Consider the following 25717-nt stretch of genomic DNA (forward strand, 5'->3'; position numbering starts at 1 on the left):
CCAAATAAAGCTGTTCACATTTACATATTTTCTGTTGTCATACATAAAACAATTATAAATAGTAAACACGACCCATTAATAATACGTTAACCCTGAATCACTCTCACTATACTCCTTAAATCCTGATTTATAATCGCAACATCGTCTGATAAAATCAATATACATCTAACTTACACTAAAAAGCCATATGCAGTGGTTTTGGCTGCATTACTGTTTTGCGTCTGAGTAATAAACTATGCGCATATTAACAGACAAATTATGTTCATATTTAAAAGTCCAAACAGTCAGTAAGCGACAAGTGCTTGTAAACGTTATTTTGTAAATGAGTCTGCTGCTTTAAGGGAAACTGAAAGCGTTGCTTCTCTGCCGCTCGCTGCTCAGAACAGACGCCGAGAGAAGCGACACTGCTATGGGAAAAAAGCCGCCAAAAGGGTCTGAAAGTTAATAAATATTGTTCTAAAGTCGCGCTCGTGTGTGAGAGACGCGGGGGCTAATGGCAGCGGGCGGTGGATATAGTTGCGGTCCGCCCAGGTAAAGTTTATGTGTGGGAAACACTGACCGTATCCAGACATAATATTTTAAACTAACCATTCGCAGACGTCCTGCTGTAGCCGCTGAGTTGCAACTTCTTCATCCGATGCTTCTCCATCCGCATCAGGTTCTGGGTCAACCTGAAAAGCTTGAACGACTGCGTGTCTACGAGCCATTGCGATACATCCACCGTCAACATTAGTGCATGGTACCGTGGCCGCAAGCTGGTTAAGGCCACACACCCATTCTCCACCTTGCCCCGCCTCTCTCCTCATCATTAGCATTTAAAGCTACAGACACAGAAATGGCACGTCCTAAGGAAAGCTCATTGTGGGACTCGCTCGTAGTGGCTGAAATTCGTGAACAAGACTTCAGATACAGTACTAGGGACCACTTAGGCCTATATAAAAGCATCCAAAAAATAGCATGTCATGGGACCTTTAAAGCAAAAAGTCTACTGAACCTTTCATGTCCTCATTCAATATGTGGGAAGCGGTCCTGACACGATGATCGTCGTTGTGGACAATGTGCTACGTACCGTCTTGATCAGGCTCCTGAAGTCCCTCTTCAGTGTCTCCGTCTGCTGCAGCTTGGTGTCGTTAACCCCCGCGTGCAGCACGACAGCACCGATGCTCTCGTCGCCCTTCTGGATCGCGGGTATCTGCGCAGAAACATCGAGAACACGAGCACCGGGGAAACAGTGAGTGCACTTTACCTTCAGCTAACGTAGCACAGACGTGCCGGACGATGGAGTCTCCGACGATCACAACGTCGCGTTCCGTCTCGCGGAGGGGAGCGAAGCGGTTTCCGGGTGGCGATCTCGAAGACCGGAGGCGGAGAGGTCGGGGGTGGAAGGAATTCTCTCACCGGGGGGGGTGATCACGTGCAGTTGCTGACGCTTGCTAAAGTGTGCAATCGCTTTCTTATGTGCGCTGTTTTATCGGTACTTTCAAAATCGATCGCGTTCAGCAAGGAGGGGAGAGGATGGAAAGTGCCGGGGCTCAGTAACTCGTTTGGGGGCACGGCTTGCGAGTGCCCCCCCTTGGCGCCGGCCCTGCGCGGTTCTGCTTTTCCACGGCCTCCAGCTCCAGCTGCACCGAATGCAGCTCGAATGTGTCCTCACCTGCACTCAAAGGTAGACACAAATCTGCCATTTAAGCAAGTAACAGTGAAACAATGGTAATGTGTGTGAATAGAGTATTAGCAATCTAAGCGAGATTAGCGGCAGCCACGCTGCCGATGCTAACGAACTATAAGCTAATAGCAATCTCGAGAAATCAAAATAAAACTAGTGATAACAAGGTGCTCTGATTGGTTTTGTTTTAGAATGCTATAGGGGATATATTCACACGTTATAGAAACGAAAATTATAGTGTATAAAATTGTTTTTAAGATAGAAAATAGACGATAAAGAATCAACTTGATAGAGCTCAAACTCAAAACACGCAGTCACAAATCAGCGCATGCTTGTCAAGTGTTCATGAGATGGATTGCCTGAGGGAAGAAACTGTTACTCAAGCACCATAATGAGCACCATAAACAGCTCTGCTAGTGCCCATGTGAGGTTAGATTGAAGGGATATCAGGCTACAGTAGTTTTTATCCACTGTTTAACTACAATTGTTGCCACCGTTTCTCAATGGGAGGTCTGGGGCCTTTTAGATGTAGAAAAGCTGGCAAAGCTTGCAAATCATCTGCGCAGTATAACATTTGTTACTTGCTGTCACCCAGATACACAGCTGAAAGCTTAATGCAGTGCCATTTTTGCTCCTGTGTGTTTCTTTTCCCAACCTGGATACCCTAGAGCCTTGGTCTGAGGGCACTGACATTATATTTTTAGTATGTTTGAATGTCTAATAGGTCAGGTCTAATAGCTTTTAAAAGCTTCTTTGGGCAATTCCAGTCAACAGGATAAATGCGCTGATTATGTTTTGTGTGTGTGTGTGTGTGTGTGTGTGTGTGTGCTTGTGTGTCGTGATCAAATGCTGTGTTAAAAGTTATTTTTTTTTTTTGTTTCCAGGGGAGCACCTTACAGCCCAGCCTGAAGAATTGCTGCCATATCACCTGTCGGGGCAGCCCGATTGAGCATCCTATTCAAATTAGCGGCAAACTGCAACTGGACATTCGCCGCCACATCAGGAGATACTACAGTGTGAGTATGAACAAATGAAGAGTTAGGTTCCAACTTTTTTTTTTTTAAGTTGAGTTTCCACCAAAATCAGTATTGTCTGGTCGGTATTGAAAAGTCTCTTTTTAATTTTATGAAAAATGCGATATTTGTCGTGTTATTCTGTCATGTTTTCTCCCTTTTTTTTCCAAACCGTGACAAACGCCAGTCTCCTTTCTCTGCAGAATGCGATAAATCCGCTCAACCAATCACAGCACAGCATTCCACGCACTGTAAACAGTACCGGTGTTGTTCCGAATTCTGACCCCGCCAGATTATTACCCCCCTAGTATTGGTAGGTTTAGGGTTAGGTGAGGGGGAGGGATTAGGATTAGGGGTGGGGTTAGGATTAGGCAATCAAGTAGTGATTTCAACCAGGGGGGTAATAATTTGAGTCGAAAATGGGCACAACACCAGTAATCGCAGCGCTTTGAATACACCCAGCATCCTAGTTTTCCTCATCTACTTTGTGATTAACAAACAAACAAAAATTAGGGCTACAAGATAAATTGCATGTGATTGTCATGCGCATCTCGTCAGTAAAGCCGGTTCTGTGATCACGTGCTTTCAGATGGAGCAATATCGCGTTCATAACCACAGAAGAATCGCATTCGATTATGAACGCGATATCGCGTAGTTTGTCAGTGTAAGTGTTTTTATTAATGCCATTAATGTTTTCGTCATTTAGCCTACAGTGTATGCACTAGTCAACTAAATTAATATAACATTGCAAAGACTATTCAAGATTGAATGTATTTTTGGTCCAGTGCCTGTAGCCTATATAAGATTAGTATTGACCAAGTTCAGAGGCTGTCATATGTGGATCAACTTACTTTATTTTCAATATGAAAAAAACACTTTTATATTGATTCAATGGATTTAGTGCATTTTGAAGGAAAAAAAAGTCATGGATTTATTGCATTTTGGGGAACAAAGATTTGTAATAAATCTTTGAAAATCAAAATCTGGATTTGATTTTTTGTTATAAAAACCTTAATATGCTATGTGAAAGTTTGAAACAAAAAATAGTGGTTTTCATCTTGCCACTGTCTTGGTAAACAAAACACATTTTTACTCAAATTAATAAGGAGCCATGTAACTAATAAATACCTATTTGCACCGAGTTTTGCAAATCGCTGGAGAAAATTCTCACCAAATGTGTTCAGACATCTGACCACCATTAGACCACTGAATTAGTCACTTATGAAAATTAACGATTACAAAGGTGTTACATTTGAATATTTACTCACATCCACATACAGATTTAATTGATTTCTTGCCCAAATTTGCACTACTCTGAGACATACGGCCCTATGATTTACACAATGTGGAAAACACGGACTGGTTCGTAGAATCCAATCATAAAAACGGAACTCCTGTAACCTATAATGTCTCGGAATCAAAACGCGATATGGACTAGTGTCTGTGAATATTATGCCGCAAAAAGACAATATATGAATCCTGCACATTCTGTGTCTCCTGTCAAAATTAATGGTACAGATTAGGGGTGGGCGATATGGGAAAAATATCATATCACGATTTTTTATAGAAATATCACGATTCACGATTTTTATCCCGATTCTTCGTTAGTTTTACTATTTTGGTTTTACAAGTTGTCTGAGCATTACAGCCAAACTAGAAAGACAAAGATGCATGGCAGATATTTAGGCCAAAGTGGGTGAAGATAAAAAATCTTTGTCATTATTTTATTTTTCTTATTAAAAAATAAGAACAAAGATACACATTACAAATACACATAATATACAAATAAAACAAACAGTGCTTTATTTCCAGGTACAATAGGTGTATTTAGCAGAGCATTCAATGAAATTGAATGAACAAATATAAAAATAAAACACTAGATAGACTGATTCCTAAAGCAACTGTATTAAAGTTTTTCAGTCAAGAATAGTGAGTGATTTTTCTCTTTTGCGTTTTGTTGTTTTGTTAACGTTAAATGAATAGTTCCCCCACAAATTAATATTCTGTCATCTGTCTCTCAATTCTGTCATAATGTTGTATTTTTATATCATCATTTACTCAAAAGTTGTTTTAAACCGGAATGAGTTTCTTTCTTGTGCTGAACATTTATAAATGCTATTTTGAAGAAGGTGGAAAACCAAACAGTTGCTGGTCCTCAGTGACTTCCATAGGATTTTTCTTTCCTACTATCAAAGTCAATGTAGACCAGCAACTGTTTGGTTTTCCACTGAGTAAATAATGACAGAAATTCAATTTTAGGGTGAACTATCCCTTTAATGACAGTCGACAGCATGTTTAGTGTCCTGTCTCTTTAAGAGCTGCACGCATCTAATATACAGGCACGCATCCGTTTCTCTCTTAACTATTTACTTTCATTTTAGAGATAACCAACTCAGTCTGTATGTAAACCTTGTGTGTTTTGACAGTATTAGCGCAAAATATAACTTAGTTGAGTAATCAGGCGCTGTTAGACAGGCGTTTTAGTGCGCGTGCTTCAGGTTCAGAACAAGCGCACGTCAGACCAGCGCGCGAATTAAACATTTAACCAGCAAGGCTTGTATGCAAATAATGTACTTTTGCGATCGCGAATAAGTGCAGTGTCCTGTCTGAGTAACTCTACTGCTGTATGTCGCGTTGTACAGTACATAGAGACGGCGGCGCCAGAACTGTATTTGACAATGTGCGCGGTAGCGCGATACTACGATATTTCTTCAAAAGCAGATCGTGGAGACATTTTTATCGTCCACGATCAAAAATCGTCATATCGCACACCCCTAGTACAGATGCGCAGTTTCATTTACTACACACATACTGAAGCATGCATCTGTATCGCTCGCAGTGTTTTCAGCCTCTGCCGCCTCTATATGAGTACATGAACACTAACAATCTCTAGAACTGCCCTGAGTCACTTCATTAACATTTCACCATTTCTTTTCACCAATAGGGTCTGGCTGCAGACTTGCACTTGCACTCTCAGACACCTGCACTTCTGCTAGTGACGTCACTTGCAATGTTTTTTTATTTTATTCTATTTATTTATTATTTTTAACTGAATCGCTCAATATTTTACATCAGTAGCCAGGTGATGAAAACAAGAAAAAAAGAAACTAAATTGCAATGTCACTTGCAATTCAATTCAATTCAATGCATTAGGAAGTGATATTAAAAGGACCAACTCAGTAGCTTACAGGCAAGATGAGTCCAGCACACTGTGCCTTAAATTGCACATTAAACGTTTTCCTCCCATAGAAAAATATAAATAAAACACGTAATAGCTTAATGGACAATAAAGATCATGATATACATGTAGTTTATATGGAAAAACGTGTAACTTTGGGCTCTACATATTAGTCTATGTTTTCATAATGAGGAGGAGTAATCTATCATCTTAGTCCGTTATGCCACATTATGCCGTGTTTTGCGGGCACGCATTTTGACCTCAAAGTACACTGGTACGATTTGTCACTTTAAACTACGCAAAAACCTGCTGATGCCTTTGTGCAGCACAAATCAATCAAGCAACAGCAATGAAAGAGCACTTCGACCAATCAGAGCGCTGGGTTCATTCCCCATCTAGCAAGTGGGTTGAATGACAAATGCGTAACCTATCATTAAAAAGAGACTGCAAATAGACAGCAAAACAAAATCTCGCTCGGTCTCGTACCTTTTTTACTCATGCCGTCTGATTTCTTAAGAGGACAGTACACACGGTACTTACAACTAAGGTAAACGGGTTGGGGTGGATGTGGAAAGTTAAAATATTGAGTTGAGTTAACTTAATCCTCTGGAGTCGACGAGATCGCATTGATATTCTAGACGAACTGTGAACAGAATAAAAGCACTCATTCATATTCAGTCAGATCTGCTGCGGTTTATTTGTGTTCATATAGCTGCACTCACTGAACAGCGTCCTAATATTAGGGCTTTTAGTCCAAAAAAGTGCATGTACTTGGATAAATACTGATATATTTGCACTAGAGCTTCGCCCGTGTCTAATAAACCTTTAAAAAAAGTCTTACCGGAACATTCACATCTGCGTTCAGCTGCTGACAGAGCAGAGAGTTACCGTGTTTGAGCAACAGCTTCACAAACAGCCTTTTCAACTACACAGTATGATTTCTGTATTACAGTCATTCATAAGTTAATAGTTCAGATATAAACACTGATGTTTATGGTAGCGATCAAAATAGACCTTTTGAAAGTTAACTGGCGCTTCAAATAACGTTTGTGTTGATTGCATTGTTTCGCCACTAGATGCAGAGAAGTGACTTGAATATATTTGTGATTGAATCAAGAGATTAGTTTAAAAACACTGATTCATCCAGTAAAGAAACAAGTGAAGTATTTATGAGTGAGACATTAAATCATTAATTCAAACCACTTTTTCATCATTTTAATATGAACTAAATATATTATAAATGCATATTAATTTAAAAGTTTAATAATTCGTTCAAATTAAACTTTTAAATAGACTGCAGCAATAATAGTTTGTCACACATTTTTTTTGTTTCGTGGGAGCATCGTGATCTCTGTTTGAGACAAAAAAAATCGTGATTCTCAATTTATCCAGAATCGTGCAGCTGTCGTATGTGACTGAGTGCAGACCTTTGGTAAATATCTAACATGAATAACGTTATCCTAACACTACATAATTTTCAAGCTAGTTTGCCTATTCACCTGGCATTTAAGTTGGCAAAGTAGTGTAAAGTTATGTGCTCGGTGACAGAAAAGTGTGTGTGTGTCTTAAAAAAAACATGACATCAGATGAGGACACTGACAGGGAGAGAGAGAGCAGCAGACCTAAAAAGAAACCAAAAAGTGTATATATATACTTTTACACACAACATTGTAAATCATGCAGCAAAAAAAACACTTGACAGGTCAAAGGTCACAGAACTTATGTTCAGTAAAAGACAAAATAATCGTTTATGTATGCTTTTCCCGAAGCTCTGTGTTCATGTGCCTTCCTTCAAATGTGTTTTATACAGTAAAACTACAGTTACACATTATCAAGGATATTGTCCAAGAATCTTCATCCTCTACTTTAAATAGCTCCCAGCCTAATGAGTTGGTCTTAAATGATCTGATGGCAATAATCGTTGCTACATTCACATTTCACCACCTGGCCACTCTGTGAGCACCTAACATGGGTTAATTTGAGCTCACCTTCCTCATGCTGTTTGTTTATTTCCTGTCTTTATTGAATTTCAGATGCGGTCTTTCGCCTTTGAGCGTTGCTCCAAACAGCTACCGCCCCCCTACGCTGTGTCACAAATGGGTTTAATTTTATGCGCACTCGCAGTGTCTTTGCAGAAATACAGGCCCTGGCGATGTGACAAGTGTGCAGATATTGGACATACGTTAAGAGCATGCATACGTCTGTGTATCTAATTTCCCAGCTGAGGGTTTTGATCGACAACCATAATCACTGCACGCTGTGTCCAGTCGGGACAAGCAAGCCAGGTTCTGGAATGCTCTAGCATAGCTGGGAAGTTCTGGAATGCCGGAAACTCACGAATCCGACTTGCAAGTTATGGGGGTATATTCTCCCACAGTGCCGTGCAGAAAAATCAATTAGCGGCCTGAATGTAGCCACCTCCCTCGCTGGGACGGTGCCTGTAGGCTCTTTTGTCAGTATGTGTGAAACAGCTGCTGGTAGTGAATGCGGCCCCCCCTCCTCGCTTAGGCCCGGCTTCAGTGGACACAGCTCAGCCGTCCCCTCCCACACTAGGAGCAATGAAGAGGCTGATATTGTGTAATTAAGGATTCCTTTCAGCTGAGGGGAGAGCTCAAATAGAGTTGTTTGTTCCCAGAGATAGAGGGAGAAAGCCTGGCTGCGTGAGGGAGGACTTGCAGCTTACATGGTTACAGATTGGAAGTCAGCGGTGTTTGTTGAGTTTCCTACGGAACACCGGTGAGGCATTAATCATGAAAGAAATCACTGCCACCTCCACCTTCAGCCCACCACCATTACCAATAAAACCACACTTTAGAGACAAAGCAAATCCCCCTTTGCCCCCCCCCCCCCCCCCTCGCACTTTTCTCCTTCCTTGTCATCCGTTCTGACTCCTGGAGTCTTCTGCAAAATGAGAGAGTGGCACCCCCCGTATTTTCCCCATTCTAATGTGGGTTGCCATGGCGTTTAACAAATTATTGCAATTATGTTCGTCATGTGCTTCGCCCTTGGTAACTGGCTTCGGGATGTGATGGTGGTGGTTGTGGGGGGGCTGACTGAAATAAAAAAAGGTGATAATCCTGTTTTGAACAAAAGGTCAGATTGCTGAATAGAAAAGGCTTGATTAAAGCAGAGATGTACAAAGTGGACGCATTTGCGTCCATTCAGCCGCTCTCGGGCTCCACAGCCGCTGTGTGAATGTACAGCTGTTGATTACCAAGGCACAAAGCCTGTGAGAGGCTGTTGTCTTGGGGGGTTTTTTGCACCAAGCTGCCTGTAATCGCAGTTTTTTTTCTCGACTAAAAGGGGCAGCTCTGGATTAAGGGCATCAGAGAGGGGTTGTGTGCGTGTTCGGAGGGGCTGGTGGATTTATGGGTGTTTAGATGGCAAAATTCCTTCATTTAGCGGTGCTTGCTAAGGCACACATCGCTGTTGCTGTTTCTTCAGCGTGCAATTCATAAAGTGTGGTTTGAGTTATGGATGGAAATAATTCAAATTGTGCAGTTGACATGTTTTTCTATCGTATTTTTACATACTATTTACTTATATAATTTTTGCATTTAAACGGGGGAAAAAATCCAGGAGGCTCGCATTTGCCATACCTAGGGATCAGTAGGGCTAAATGATTTTTAAATTGCAATTTGTTTTTTATTAATTTTGATATAATTGTGATTTTTTTTATTATTATTTAACATATACATGTTTTATTTGCACCTCTATTATTAATATTAAATACTTAAAAAAGTATCACCTGAATATATTTTAGATTTTTATTTTGTCTAGCATTAACCTTAAGTGTCTTATATTGCTTCTTGTTCATTTTACGACTTTTATTATTTATTCTGCTTTTGCCATGAGAGGATACTTGTGACTGTGTGTAAAAGAACATCTCTCAAAACACTCTGAAACACACACTGCATGTATATTTATTTAAATCACAACCTTCGCTATTTTTAATTGCATCGTGCCATGCTGCGATTTTGGTGTTGTTTTGATTAATTGTCCAGCCCTATGGACCAGAATATCATGAAGACTTGGAACGCCTTTGTAGCTACATAGCAACTCCCTAGCAACCACCCTATCAATGTGGCATGCCATGATTTTGCATAATTTTCTTTGGAAACATCTTTCCCACATCAGGTGTTGAAGAGAGAGCACAAGTTGTATTTCTCATTCAAAATGGTTAAGAAAGCACACATCTCCTTACAAACCCGACACAGATATGAAACCTTAAGTGCTAAGTTCTGATTGTAGTCAGAGGTGAACCGAAATACTCTGGGTGAAACCGCTCAAGAAAAAGACCCGCAGGTATAGATGCGACAGCGAATTTGTGAAATGAAGAAAGCGAGAAAGAGAGGACGAGAGTGAGAACGTTTTTCCGGTAGCTTGCACTGATCTGTGGGCCCCAGTCTTTGCCCAGTGTTTGGTTAAATTATGTGGAACTCATTTGACGGCTGCAGAAGTGGCTGTATTCGCAGTGTCAGGTATCGACTGGTATAATTATGCAATTATGAAGCTTTATCCTGCCTCTCTCTCTCACAGAGCGAGCTCTTAGTGTTTCAATTAGATGTTTTTTTTCTCTCTTTTGCTCCCTGATTTTCTTCTTTTTCTGCCCATCCTCCATTTCTTGGTTACAATGAAGATGCAAACGGAGTCTGCCTATAAAATAAGCAGGTTGTGTTTTTGTCACCTGGCTTAGAGTATTTTGTCTGGGCATGTAGTCTCTAGTTTATAGAGAGTGAATGTTTCCTCTGTGTTTTTAGAAGATTCTTAGAATGTTCTGAGCATCCATAGGTGAGCAGGGCAGGCATACATTTCCAAAGAAGACTGGAGATGCCAAGAGTATCATGGTTTCCACATAAATATTAAGCGGGAACTGTTTTCCACACTGATAAAAAAATAAGAAATTGTTCTTAAGCAACAGATCAGTATATTTGAATGGTTTCTGTATGAACATGTGAATTGAATAATGGCTGCTGAAAATAGGACCTGTGATTTCCGCAATGTGGAAAACACGGACGTAATTGCGGAATCAGGTCATATAATCGGAATTTACTGTATAACCCGTCCTTCGGATGAGATGTTAAACCGAGGTCCTGACTCTCTGTGGTCATAATAAATCCCAGGATGTCCTTCGAAAAAGAGTAGGGGTGTAACCGCGGCATCCTGGCCAAATTTGCCCATTGGCCTCTGACCATCATGGCCTCCTAACCATCCCCATATCTACTGATTGGCTTCATCACTGTCTCCTCTCCACCAATAAGCTGGTGTGTGGTGGGCGTTCTGGCGCAATATGGCTGCCGTCGCATCATCCAGGTGGATGCTGCACACTGGTGGTGGACGAGGAGATACCCCCCTTACTATGTAAAGCGCTTTGAGTGCCTAGAAAAGCGCTATATAAATGTAACGAATTATTATTATTATTATTTTATAACGTGGAATTTGCCAAATTTTGGGTGAGTAAATAAAAAATAGGTCTGTACTCTTAAATGCAAATGCGATATTGACTGTCTGAAAAATAAACCACAAATATACTATCTAAATATGAATCCTGCATATTCTGCGTGTCTCTGTGTGAATGAATAGCGCAGATGCTTGGTTTAGTACACACATACTGAAGCGCGTGTGATGCTTGCGGTGTTTTCAGCCTTTGATGCCTCAATATATGAGTGCATGAACATAAACATAATCTCTAGAACAGCTCTGAGAGTCAGGGGGGGACTGATTTCAAAGGGCCCTATGAAAATGCAGCTTTGATATCATGAGAATAAATTCCATTTTGAAATGTATTAAAACATAACATAGATGTTGGTGAGACTTGGGAAGCATAAGAGGCCAGTGCATATTTAAAGTCTTATTTTAGGATTTATATGGATCAACCTGATTCAGGGAAAGTGCATCAGTGCACCTCTATTTAATGTGATTGCAAAGTGTGTTTCTGGCCTACTTTTTATGGTGTGCATTGACGGTAATGCCATTTCTTTCACTGCTACTCTGTTGTTATTCCTGTGCCCAAGGAGGAGAATAAAAGACTTCAGAAGTCTTCATGTATGCAAGCCCAATGCCTCTTTGAGGGTCACTAATTTAGAATGAAAAAATGTGGTTCAGCAAACAGGTGAAATGGCAAAAAGTCTCCATCCCTCCCTTTTTCATCAAATCTGACCACTGTACATAGGACAAAGTCTCTAATGGCCATCACTGCTGAATTTTTTTGTTTGAAAACAATGACATACTTGTGTGTTTTTCAGTTGGTTTGTGTGTGTGTTCCTGTAGTCGCAGTCTTTTGCTAAGCCCATGGGAACTGAACTGTTGGTTTAGTCTTGGGCCTCCAGAGACACAAAAGCTCTGTTAAGGCAAACAGAGGGGTGATAACACCGGCGCTCCCTTCAAAATGAAAGCCAAACAGCTCACATATGTTCAGATTCAATTACATACTCTGGGTTTCCCTTAGCCCCTGGGCTTACTGCTAATTACGCAAATAACATCCGCAAAAAACGCCTCCCAGATGAGATTAATTGAGAAATTAAAACAAGCTGTTGATTCCGATAATGCTGTGAGGTCTGAACAATAAGCCATGTTGGCTGAACAGGTTTGACAGCACAGGTGGGATGACAAGACTCATCTCTGGATTCAGCAGGAGCGATAAACTGACCAGCTTATCCACAGATGCTTGTAGATCAGGCAATAGAGACAAATGAAACCAGTTTACCTTTATGTGCCATATTTCTGAGTGAAACTTGAGCAAACTTGATTATATCCCTCAGCAATTAATTGTAGCATAAATCTGGCATTTCATACCAGAATTAAGTCAAACCTTAACGGAGTTTGCAAAAAAAAGGAAACGTTGTGGAAAAGCTGTGAAGTTATTTGAATTAACACCTGGAATATGTAATAATGTGGAGTCATGGTGATCATGTGGGTCATACAGGTTCAAACCTTGCTTGCAACATTTTCTTGATCCAGTTCCACCCTCTTCTCGATATAATTTCCTGTCATTTCTCTAATGTCCTTGTAAATAAAGGAGGTGATAGATGAATAAATAATAATAATTAAAAAAAGAAATAAATAACGAATAATAAAATCTGGATGTAAAGACTGACAACTTCGGGAAATAAAAAACAGCCTTTAAAAGTGTTGTCGATTTTAAAAATATTTTTGAAATAAGTGCTCATGATTATAGTGCTCTTCAGGGTTGCAGTTATTTGATCAAAAACAGTACAACTTTACAAACAGTAATATTGTTAAAATATTAGTTTAAACTATTTTTTTTATATATTTTAAAATGTCATTTATTCTTCTTCATAGCTGATTTTCAGCAACCTTTACTCTAATCTTTAGTGTCCCATGGTCTGTCAAAAATTATTCTAATATGCTGTTTTGGTGCTTAAGAAACATTTTTTATGATTATCAGCATTGAAAACAGTTGTGCTGCTTAATAATTTTCTGGAAACTGATACCCCCCACCCCCCTCCAGGATTCTTTGAATAGAAAATTCAAAAGAGCAGCATTTATTTTAAATAGAATTCTTTTTAACCTTATTAATGTCTTTAATGTGTTCTCTCTGAATAAAAGTGTTATTCAACACACACACACACACACACACACACACAACTTTTGAACTGTAATGAAGTTTTGGATTTATATCTAATATTGCATCTTTTCATCTAATATTGCATCTGTTTTAGTATCTTTCACCAGGCCCTATTTTCCTGTCTCTATTTCTATCTCCCCCTTTCTCTCTCTTTTTCAGCCTTCTATAGTAGGGTAGGTGGTGGTAATGCTTCAGGGACAGGTGCTCCTCTGATACTAGGGGTTTATTTAGTGCTCCATCATTAGCAGGGCATTACCCCCTGGCCCCCGCTGTAATAACAGGGGCAGGAAAGGCAGTGTCAGCAGGGGGCAGCTGCATCTGCTGCAGGCTGAGGCCTCACACGGCCCCACCACCCGCAAAAGCACCAGCGACCCGTCTCCTGGGGGCCGCAGCCATGTAGTGACACGTGCATCACTGCAGATCAGTTTTTTTAAATCTTTTTCTTTCTCTCTATTTACACAGGGTTGGTTGCTGTGTGAGGATCAGGCCTGCCGGAACCGAACACGCCGGCTACCCATCGCGTTCTCGAGGTCCGGACCGATCTGTCCAGCCTGTCTCAGATCCATGCTGAGGCCTGAGGTACTGCTCACTTTTTTTTTTTTTTTTTTGTATACAGAAACTGTTACTTTGTCCAGATGGTGGGGCTGTGGAGCCTGTCAAAGTTCGTCATGCCTCAGCCCAGGCCTTTTATTCCCGGTCCCTGTAGTTTTTTTTTTTTTTTTTTTTTTTTTTTTTTTTTCAGTCACTTTTGTTTCTAACCATTATATATTACCGGGCCTGTCTGACCCGTATGACACACTATGGGTTCGCTTCCTGCCTTAACAAGTTTCCTCTTATAAGAACTGGCCTCCAGTTGGACTTGGCCTTGGACTTGCTGCTTGAAAAACTGTATGTTGGATATTTCACTCTTACTTAATCCTGTGATCACTTCAAGCGTCTTTGCCTGGTTTAGAGACACAGTGAGGGACATCCCTTCCAAAAATTAGTGTCTGTCTTTGTCCCTGTCTGTATTCTTTATCATTTTCGTCCAGTACCAACACATCCCCCCCATCAATTCCTCCTTCCTCCTCGTGCTTTATTTCTGCATCTAGTTCTGTGGCGACAGGTTGAAACCCAAAAGGACAATTTCTCTTGTCACCATAGCCACTTAGCTGTCCTCCGCTCTGCCTGGTGAGATGGCAGTTTAAACTGCCGGCTGAATAAAACATTAACTTCCTCACCCCTTCTACCGTCCCTCTGTCGTTCTGGGCTTTACAGCTCGGCTGACAGCAATGCATCTCCTCTGGTGTCTCCACGGACACAGAGACATTGACTACCATTGTCTCCAGATTAAATGGAAGCGTAATAAGCACCCTCGGCTGATTGGCCGGTAATTTGAAGGAGTTGTACACAGGTGCAATTTGTAATATTTTCAGTAAATTAAATTTTTTCCCTCTCTCCCTCGTTTTCTTTCACTGGAGCTCTCTCTCTCTCGGTTTTTCTTTTTCAGCTGCTTCCCCTCGCTTGTAGATCTCTCCAACCAACCCCACCCGCTGTCTGTCTCTCTCTCTCTCTCTCTCTCTCTCTCTCTCTCTCTCTCTCTCTCTCTCTCTCTCCTCCCTCTCCCCCTCTCCATTTTATTGATGTACGTTCAGGAACCCATTAGGGCTTCCTTTTTTTCCCTCTAGTGGAAATTGCAGCATGTTAATTTTCACACAAATTACAGCAATAGCAGGTATCTCTATTTGATACATTATAACAGGAGCAATCAGGGATAATTGAGTGCCTTTCAGATGGTAACCGGCGCATTCACTTCAATTCAAAGCCAGTCCATTTATCGTCTAATCGCTCTTTAAAAACTGAATTTCTGGGAACAAAAATTCTTGTCATAATTTTGCTTAAGTGTATTTGGAAATCACAGTCCTTTGAGCAAGGATAATTGAAATCAGATCCCTTTCACGGGAGCTGACATTTCTACATTTCCCCCCAATTGAAATTAATTTAAAAAATTGAGCATGAATATCTTCAAATAGCAGGCAATTATACCTTTCAATGGGGAGAAATTATGTGCACAAAAAGTGGAGACATCAACTGGCGCTTCAGTTAAATGTCTTTGTTTCCCACTGTGTTTGCCTTGTAAAGATTTACATATATTGACTCGTTATGAAACCTTGTGATGCCAATCGCCTTCCTTTTGCAGCTCAGCCCGATAAAATTAACTCAGATTGGAAGGTTTTTTTTTTTTTTTTTTTTTTGTTAAGCCTCATTAAAACTGTTTGGAGATTTCTTTCTTTTTTTTTCTTCACGTCCTCTCTTTCGCAGCTGCACAGATCTATGCGAATTGAAAGAGTAGCCATTTTCTCTGCTTCTCGGCTCAAAGACGATATTATACTTCCTTTACATATAAGCACCATGACCGCAAGGAGTCGTTAAACGATCCGCATCGTAAGTTTGGCCAGTGATCTTCACTGAGTGTCTTTAAGCGTAGCTACTTTATTTTTTACACCCCTTTGGTCGTAGTATAAGGCCTCACGCTTGACACTTACTCGTTTCCCCTCCAACCAGCTCTTCCGGCAGGCTGCGTTTGGGCTGTACCAAAGGTTTGGTGGTACGGTACTGGCTGCCACATCTCTATCAAGGAGGTGGGGAGATGAGGCGGAGGTCTCAGGAGAGAGGCAATTTCACAGCTGGTTTGCTCCTCAGTCACTCGGGCTGAAAATGCTGCAGATTTGTGGAGAAAATTGAAATGGTGTCAGTACAGGAACAAAGCATTGAGCCGAGCAAAGCTGCATAAGGGAGGGGCCTCTGTTTGCGGTGTGGGGGGGTTTAAATTCAATAACATTTAACGGTGCCTTGGTCACACCCCTTTTGACACCTGTCAGCACAGCTGTGAAGCTCATTCTGGCCCTGCCTCACGTGTCCGTCCACTTATTTCTTGGACTGTGTTTTTAGTTCACGATCTCCTTCGCGCGCACATGGCGACCTGGCACTGATTATAGGAGCTCCATTATGGCCGCATTGCTGAATCGACAGGCACGGCTGTTGACCAGCCAGTGCATTATGGGTCAACAGCTGCTGGGCTCATCGGAAGCTGTAGAGGGCAATTAAAAGCCGTTGTGCTGAGGAGAGAGCCCTTGCTAAACTCCTCCGGCACCCACATCGCTCTGATTCTATGGTGACACAGAAAGATTGTGACCCAATAACAGCAATTAACATAAAAGTATAATGGCTAATCAAATTGACAGCAACAGTTGTTCATCAGATCCACACACGCTGCCTTATCAAAACAAACTATTATGAAAGAGGTAATTTCAGAGCTAAACGTCTCTCTCTCTCTTTTTCTCTCCCTCCCCGTTCTCTTTTATTCTCTCGCTCGACCTGCGCGCCTCTGGCAGCTAGACACATGGCTAACGGTAATTACAGCCAAATTTACAAACCAAACACCGTTTCCTGCTTTTGTCAGGAGAGAAGGTGGGGAGTACACTGACTGTTTTCGGCCAATCAGACAGTTTCACAGGTTCTGTGACTCCAAACTCGGGGTTTGACTGAACGCGTGTGTTTGTCTTTGTCTGTGACAGTGGAGAATATATGACAAACACTACCTGTCTCCGCTGTAATTAACACAGGTGATTCTCCAGCTTTCCCTGATTGAGCCGCACCAATCTCATTATGCTTCAGCCTTTCATTTTCTCCGGGACAATAACACGTAGCACTAAACTGCATCAGGATGATTTTAGCTAATTGGTTTTCCCTTTTCTTTTTTTTAGTTATATTGAATATGCAAAGGAATAATCAGCAACCACAGTGCCACTAAAGAATTGGTAAAGAGCTTTGAATATTATTATATTATATAATGAGCAGGTCTTACATTTTTTTTGTAGAAGTCTACCACTTATACAGTACACAGTGTTTTTAAAATGATGCCAAAGAGCACTAGTCAGCACTAGTTTTTTTTTTTTTTGTGAAATCTGTCCAATCGAATAGATACCTTATCTTTTATAATATGAAAATGTGTTTATTTAAAACATTACAAAAAATATTTTTTCTTCTCTTAATGTGATACATTTTTCAAAAAACTGAAGCACAACAAACATACAATCAATGAACAGATACCGTCACAACCACTTACCATATAGAAATATTTAAGTACAGTTTTACAAAAATGTCTTTTACAAAAAAGTACATTTTGCAACCATTAACCAAGTTTGTAATGTTCAATACAGTGTAAATTTGTAATATGTATTATTATATTATGTGATTTGGATGGGATTGCTGGGTGGAAGGTCATGTAAAGCTTTAAAAACTGGACAACTTCAATGTAAAATCGCTTGGGGGGTGCCCGAAGCGTGAATCCGTATTCAGAACACCATGGAAAACAAATATCGATTGCTAACGGTTATGCCTGTATGTTATACATGTAATGGTGAAGCCAAGCATTTGGTTTTACCAAGCATTTTGTCTGGAACCAATAGGTGAAAGCTATTGATTTTGGCCTTTATTTAGCCTGGTTCTTGGACCAACTTCAGACAAATCATGTTAACCTGTCTTTTTTACCTTGTTTTGTTCCCCAGGAGCATAACCTGTGACTTTTGTGTATGTCTCGTCACCCTATAAGTTGTAACATTTTGCCTAATCTGTTTTCTTTTGTTTTTTGTATTGTAGTATTCGGAGAAAGCCCTCTACAACCAACTGTGCTTCTACAGATTCATCTTCGACTGGGAATACGCCTTCAAAAAGGTCCTGTCGACAGAGGATAGACGTAAGACTTTAATCACTAATTATCTTGGAAATTTGCTCACAAACATCGCCCATAAATGCTCGTCCAGCACTTTTTTCCGACTCTGTGCACGCTTACGCACACACACCTCACAGCGGCTGGAGGCGGCCACTAGGTTGGGTTAAGAATCCTCAGCTCCTCGAGTCGACAGCCATAATTCAGGCGACGGATTCAATCACGGAACGGCACAGTCCGGAATGCAAAGCGGTCCAATCAGTTGGAAGGAAGAGGGGAGTGAGTGAGAGAGAGCCTCCTCTCATCCCGTAGGCCCTCGGTAATAGCGCTGGCTATGTTGATTGAAAACAGTTTTTAGATTTTGGAAAATGATAGGGCGAGTAATTGGAGAGAAGGCTAAAGGATAGCCCTTCATAAATAATGGGACATGGAGCATATGTTTTCAGCGGGTGTTTGGAGGATCCAGACCGCTCACGGCCGCCGTTAGCCGAGCCGTGGCTACTTACTCACAATCCTTTTTGATTGATGTCACTTGATTAAAAAGGACCTCTTGGAATAGACTTATACATTTATTTATTTATTTTTACATGTGCCGATGAGGTTCCGAGCTGGGCGCAAGAGCCGTAGATAAATATAATGTGTAATCAATAGATGACCACTCAGAACGTGGAGCAGGCCGAGGGGAGAGTGTATTGGGGGGCGGGGGCCTAACATGATTATAGACTTGGCTTCTCCGGGGAATTTTATTTCTTTACTTTTTCCCGACTGTTGTTTCTGTGAGTAATTGTGGCCAATCTGCGGCATTCTGTCAGCCACACTGCCCATCACTGCAGCCAGGGCTCTAATTCCTGAAGGAGTGATTTTAACCCTCTAGCCCTGATTTTCACCAGGCGGAATGAGAGGTGACATTACTCCTCCTGTCCTCCTCCTCCTCTTATTTATTTATATTTTTTTTTATGCGCAATTGTTCTCAGAAACCATTTGTTTATTCTATTTATTATTTGGACTTTTTCACTTTCTAGTTGCATTTAGTGTCACGTGCATCTTTCGTTATCGTTGTGCCGTATATACATGTAGCTCCGGCACGTACACGTGTATATTGTAAGATTAGGATTAGACATCGCACACGGCTTTGAAGTATAGCCTTAGAAACGGTTATCTCCCCTCTCACTATAATACTACACATTACTGTATTATAGACCGCAGGGTTTACAGGGGTCTAGGGGTGAAATTATAGGGCTGCATGGCTTGTACTTCCTTTTACCTGGTCCAGTTTCTTATTTTGACCCTGGGATGTAACTCTGCTGTTATAGGGGTTCTGAATGTACTGTCTCGCACTAGGCACCTGTTCCATTACTGCATCCTTGTATTTATGTACTGCAGGTTTAGCTATAGCAGGTTAGGTGGCTAGTACATGGTGAAGATACGGCAGTAATGTTGGTTTCGACCTGGAATTTGTAAAATACTAGCCAGCTGTGACTTTAAACACTTTTAATGGTTTCAGCATTAAGACTTTCACATAAACCAGTCAGTGACGAGCTAGTCTAAATGCCAATTAGTTACTGTGGTCACAGGTTAGTAATGTTTACAGTCTGTTTTTATTGTTTTTATTTATAAAATAAAAAATTATTCTGTGTATATGTATGTTTCTTTTCAAGTACCAAAGTTAAACCTTTGAGTAATATGTATAATTGTATATGTTTATTTATTTATTTATTTTGGATATTGTGCAGTTGCTTTGACACAATTTACGTTGTTGAAAGCGCTATATAAATAAAGGTGACTTGACTTGACTTAATGCAGTTTAATGCTGAATTTGTGTTTGTGTAATTTGTATTAGTTATTAGTTTTTAATATCAGATTTTTAAATTGATTTCAGTTTATTTTAGTTAAACTAAAGTGACTCTAAACAAAATTGAGAAATGTTATCTTTTTGTAGTTTTACTTGATTTCAGTTTATTTTAACAAAATATGTGTATGTATTTTTTTTTTATATATATATACATACATACATACATACATACATACATACATACATACATACATACATACACACACACACAGTGGTGCGATTTTATTTTTTTAATTTTTTTTGCATGTTTGTCACACTTTAATGTTTCAGATCATGAAACAAATTTAAATATTAATCAAAGATAACACAAGTAAACACAACATGCAGTTTTTGAAGTTTTTTATTATGAAGGGAAAACAAAATCCAAACCCACATGGCCCTGTGTGAAAAAGTGCTTGCCCCCTAAACCTAATAACTGGTTGGGCCACCCTTAGCAGCAACAACTGCAATCAAGCGTTTGCGATAACTTTCAATGAGTCTGTTACAGTGCTGTGGAGGAATTTTGGCCCACTCATCTTGGCAGAATTGTTGTAATTCAGCCACATTGGAGGGTTTTCGTGCATGAACCGCCTTTTTAAGGTCATGCCACAGCATCTCAATAGGATTCAGGTCAGGACTTTGACTAGGCCACTCCAAAGTCTTCATTTTGTTTTTCTTCAGCCATTCTGAGGTGGATTTGCTGATGTGTTTTGGATCATTGTCCTGCTGCAAGATTCAAGATTTTTATTCGTCACATACACAATTATACAGAGTATAACCAGCAGTGAAATGTGAGTCAGGTCCGCTCCAAGGACAGTGCAATTGTATAGACAAATATTAAGAAAAAGAAAAGAAAAGAAAATAAAAAGAATAAAATAAAAGATAAAAAAATATAAATATAAATGTGCAGGTCAGTATGTTGTTGACATAAATAGTAATATAACAGGAATGTGCAAAAAAGTTGTACAGGGTATTTAAATAGCAGCATATGAGGTAGAAAAAATTATGAATAGCTTATTGATATAGTGATATTTACATGGAGTCAAGTGATGTTATGACACAGAGTTAGAGTTTAGGAGCCTGATGGCCTGGGGGAAGAAGCTCCTCCTAAGTCTGGTGACAGATGGCAGCAAAGTGAATAGTCGGTTACCAGGGTGATTTGAGTCCTTGATAATTTTGACAGTTCTACTTTTGCAGCGTTTGAGGTAGATGTCCTGCAGAGAGGGGAGAGCAGACCCTGAGATGCTCTCAGCTAAGCGCACAACTCTCTGTAGTGCTTTGCAGTCCTGATTTGAGCTGTTTCCATACCACACTGAGATGCACTGAGTCAATACACTTTCTATGGTCCCTGAATAGAAAGTTTTCAGGATTGCTGGTGAGACCCTGAATTTCCTCAGCTGTCGCAGATGGTACAGTCTTTGCCTGGCTTTCTTAACCTGTAGTCCAAGTCAGGTTCTCAGAGATGTTTACACCGAGGTACTTGAAGCTACTCACCCTCTCCACAGGGGTCCTACTGATCATAAGAGGAGTGTAGGGCTGCTGCTCTCTCTTCCTAAAGTCCATGATCAGCTCTTTAGTTTTGCTCACATTCCGAGAGAGACAGTTGTCCTGGCACCATGATGTGAGTCTCTCTACCTCATCCAAGTATGCGGTCTCATCGTTGTTGGAGATGAGGCCCAGAACCACAGTATCATCAGCGAATTTGATAATAGATGTGGAGCTGTGAGAGGACACGCAGTCATGCGTGTAGAGAGAGTAGAGCAGGGGACTCAGGACACAGCCCTGTGGGGCTCCTACATTCAGGGTGATGGAGTTTGAGGTGAACTGGCCAACTTTCACCACTTGAGGTCTGCCGGTGAGGAAGTCTTGAATCCAGTCACAGAGTGAGGAGTTTAGGCTGAGGTCTGAGAGTTTAGAAGCCAGCTTGATGGGGACTATAGTGTTGAAAGCTGAGCTATAGTCAATGAATAGCAGCCTTACATAATTCCCATTGTTGCTGTCCAAGTGTGTGAGGGAAGAGTGGAGGACATGAGAAATGGCATCGTCCGTAGATCTGTTTGGGCGATAGGCAAACTGAAGAGGGTCCAAAGTATCAGGGATGGAGGAGCAGATGTGGCTCTTTACAAGTCTCTCAAAAACCTTCATGACTATAGATGTGAGGGCAACTGGGCGATAGTCATTCAGGCAAGAGGTTTTATTGTTCTTAGGCACAGGGATTATTACGGATTTTTTAAATGTGGTGGGAACCACTGAGGTAGCAAGGGACTCATTAAAGATAGACGTGAACAAACCAGCGAGCTGATCGGCGCAGGACCTCAGAACACGACCGGTTATCCCATCAGGTCCGGCTGCTTTCCTGACGTTCACTTTCTTTAGCGCCCTCCGAACCTCATCCTCCGACACGGTGATTACAGGATCATCGCTGCTCTGCCTGCTGCTCCCTGACGCGCTGGTCGGCAGAGACGCGCCGCCGACGTTGCAATCGAAGCGGCCGAAGAAGGTGTTTAACTCGTCGGCCAGCAACGGATCTGCTCTCACCTCCGTGGAGGATTCGTTTCCGAAGGCACAGATGGTCCTCAGTCCCTGCCACATCCGTCGAGAGTCATTGAGCTGGAAATGAGACTCAATTATCTCTCTGTATCTGTGTTTAGCGGATCTTACTGCGCGTCGGAGAGCATAGCACGATGCTTTGTACTCGCTCATATTCCCGGTCAGAAGAGCCTCATTGTAAGCAGCAGTGCGTGTGTTAACTGTAGCACGGATTGTACTGTCCACCCACGGTTTTTGGTTGGAGAATGTCCTTATTGTTATTGTTTCTGTAGCTTGCTCGGTTAGCGTGTTTACAAAGCTTAATGCTACATCCGTGAACTCGCTGACGTCAGAAGAACTCGCCCGGAACATGTCCCAGTCAACCTCATCAAGAGCCGCCTGCAGCATAGCCTCTGAGTGGGAGCGCGTCACTACTCTCTGCACCGGAGGATCCTGAATAAGCCTTTGTTTATATTCTGGTGTGAGAAATGGCGGCATGGTCCTATTTGCCAAAAGCCGGAAGTGAGCGGGCTTTGTAGGCATTCTTGAACTGAGTGTAGCAATGATCCAGTGTGTTTGGTCGTCTAGTTGGACAGGATACATGTTGGTGAAAGTTCGGCATGACCCGTCTGAGGTTAGCTTTGTTAAAGTCCCCCGCGATGAAGGCAGCGTCAGTATGTTTGTTAATGTAGCCGCTGAGCACATCGTGAAGCTTAGACAAAGCCAAGCCGGTGTCCGCCTGTGGTGGAATGTACACAGCAGTAACAATGATCGATGAAAACTCCCGTGGCAGATAAAATGGGCGGCAAATAATCGAAAGAGGTTCCAGATGAGGCGAGCAGGAACGCGACAGAATGGAGATATTCCTGGGATCACACCATTTCTTGTTAATCATGAAACATACTCCTCCACCCCTGGATTTAGGGTGGAGGAGAACTCTGCTGTTCAGTCCGTCCGAAAAACAGAGAAGTTATCACTTGGCATTACAGCAGTGTCCGGGACCATGGACGAAAGCCACGTTTCTGACAAACAAAGGATGTTACAGTCCCTAATGTCCCGTTGGAAACTTATCCTGGCTCTAAGATCGTCCGTCTTATTCTCCAAGGATTGGACATTTGCGAGCAGAATGATCGGAAGAGGAGGACTGTGAGCCCTTTTTCTGAGTCTATCTCGAATCCCAGCGTGTTTCTTGATCCTTCGCCTCGGGGGGTTATTGTTCATCTCTGCGTTCCGAAGAATCTCCAGAGGCCATGCTGGATTCCTGGATAGTTTCCTGAAACAGGTTGGTGTAGCGGTTTCCAATGTCCAAAAGTGTTTCTTTAAACTAAGTAAAAAAAGTAGATAAAAACACAATCTTAGCGGAGCGACCTGGACGGCGTCCGAACATAGCGGCGCCATCTTGGATTACCTTGCAGAACCCAAGTTCGCTTCAGCTTGAGGTCACGAACAGATGGCTGAACATTGTCCTTCAGGATTTTTTGGTAGACAGCTGAATTCATGGTTCCATTTATCACAGCAAGTCTTACAGGTCCTGAAGCAGCAAAACAGCCCCAGACCATCACACTACCACCACCATATTTTACTGTTGGTATGATGTTCTTTTTCTGAAATGCTGTGTTACTTTTACGCCAGATGTAATGGGACACACACCTTCCAAAAAGTTCAACTTTCGTCTCGTCAGTCCACAGAGTATTTTCCCAAAAGTCTTGGGGATCATCAAGATGTTTTCTGGCAAAACTGAGACGAGCCTTTGTTCTTTTTGCTCAGCAGCGGTTTTAGTCTTGGAACTCTGCCATGCAGGCCATTTTTGCCCAGTCTCTTTCTTATGGTGGAGTCATGAACACTGACCTTAACTGAGGCAAGTGAGGCCTGCAGTTCTTTAGATGTTGTTGTGGGGTCTTTTGTGACCTCTTGGATCAGTTGTCGCTGCGCTCTTGGGGTAATTTTGGTCAGCCGGCCACTCCTGGGAAGGTTCACCACTGTTCCAGTTTTCGCCATTTGTGGATAATGGCTCTCACTGTGGTTCGCTGGAGTCCCAAAGCTTTAGAAATGGCTTCATAACCTTTTCCAGACTGATATATCTCAATTACTTTCTTTCTCATTTGTTCCTGAATTTCTTCGGATCTCAACATGATGTGTAGCTTTTGAGGATCTTTTGGTCTACTTCACTTTGTCAGGCAGGTCCTATTTAAGTGATTTTTTGATTACGAACAGGAGTGGCAGTAATCAGGCCTGGGTGTGGCTAGAGAAACTGAACTCGGGTGTGATAAACCAGTTGTTTTAACAGGGGGGAGGGGAGCAAACACTTTTTCACACAGGGCCGTGTGGGTTTGGATTTTGTTTTCCCTTCATAAAAAAAATCCTTCATTTATAAACTGCATGTTGTTTACTTGTTACCTTTGATTAATATTTAAATTTGTTTGATCTGAAATATTAAAGCGTGACAAACTTGCAATAAAATAAAATGAGGACGGGGGCCAACAGTTTTTCACACCACTGTGTGTGTGTGTGTGTGTGTATATGAAGTGTTTATTTGCAAAAACGGATAACTCCGTTTTTGAAAATTACAAAAATCATGTTTTTGTTATCATGTTTTTGTTTTATTATGGTAGTTAGCTGGGGTTTTTTTCTTTTCTTTTTTTTCTTTTTTTTTTTTTAACCTAGTCAAAATAACCCAACTGCAGTTTGATTGAGATTAATTGGAATGCACAAGGAAAAAACATGATTTCTGAGCATTGTTAAAAACGGAGTTAACTGATTTTGCAAATGAACTCTTCATATATATATATATATATATATATATATATATATATATATATATATATATATATATATATATATATATATATATATATATATATATATATATATAATTTTTTTATTTTATTTATTTGTGTGTATATGTATGGGTATATGTTTAATTTTTAGTTTCAGTGTAATAACCCTGATGCATATTGGCATTCTTTTTGTGGTCTCGTCTATTTGCTCATACATGTGTAGATCAGTGAGACTAAAAGCAGGTTAGTAATGTCAGTAAACTCATGCATGTCATCGGATGGTCAAATGGTAAAATGAAGATAATCATAACTTGACAATAAACCACACAAGGGCTTAGAAGGCTGTGTTTGTAGATCTTTCTAGAAGCTTGTTACGCTGAACCACCGAAGTGTTTTCTTCAATGCATTTGCACCGATTATAGGA

At 41.1% G+C, this 25717-nt stretch overlaps 1 protein-coding gene across 1 annotated transcript in view; it reads left to right on the plus strand.

The window, feature by feature from the left end:
* LOC306863446 (DNA polymerase alpha catalytic subunit-like) overlaps positions 1-25717 on the plus strand; it is a 69275-nt gene that overhangs the window by 36439 nt on the left and 7119 nt on the right. The window contains exons 34-36 of the mRNA XM_079406783.1: positions 2551-2682; positions 13908-14024; positions 18087-18183. Coding sequence (XP_079262909.1) covers positions 2551-2682; positions 13908-14024; positions 18087-18183 — 346 coding nt within the window. The remainder of the gene's footprint in view (positions 1-2550; positions 2683-13907; positions 14025-18086; positions 18184-25717) is intronic.

This window comes from Barbus barbus (assembly GCF_936440315.1).
Source record: "Barbus barbus genome assembly, chromosome: 44".
In the NCBI taxonomy this organism is placed as follows: Eukaryota; Metazoa; Chordata; class Actinopteri; order Cypriniformes; family Cyprinidae; genus Barbus; species Barbus barbus.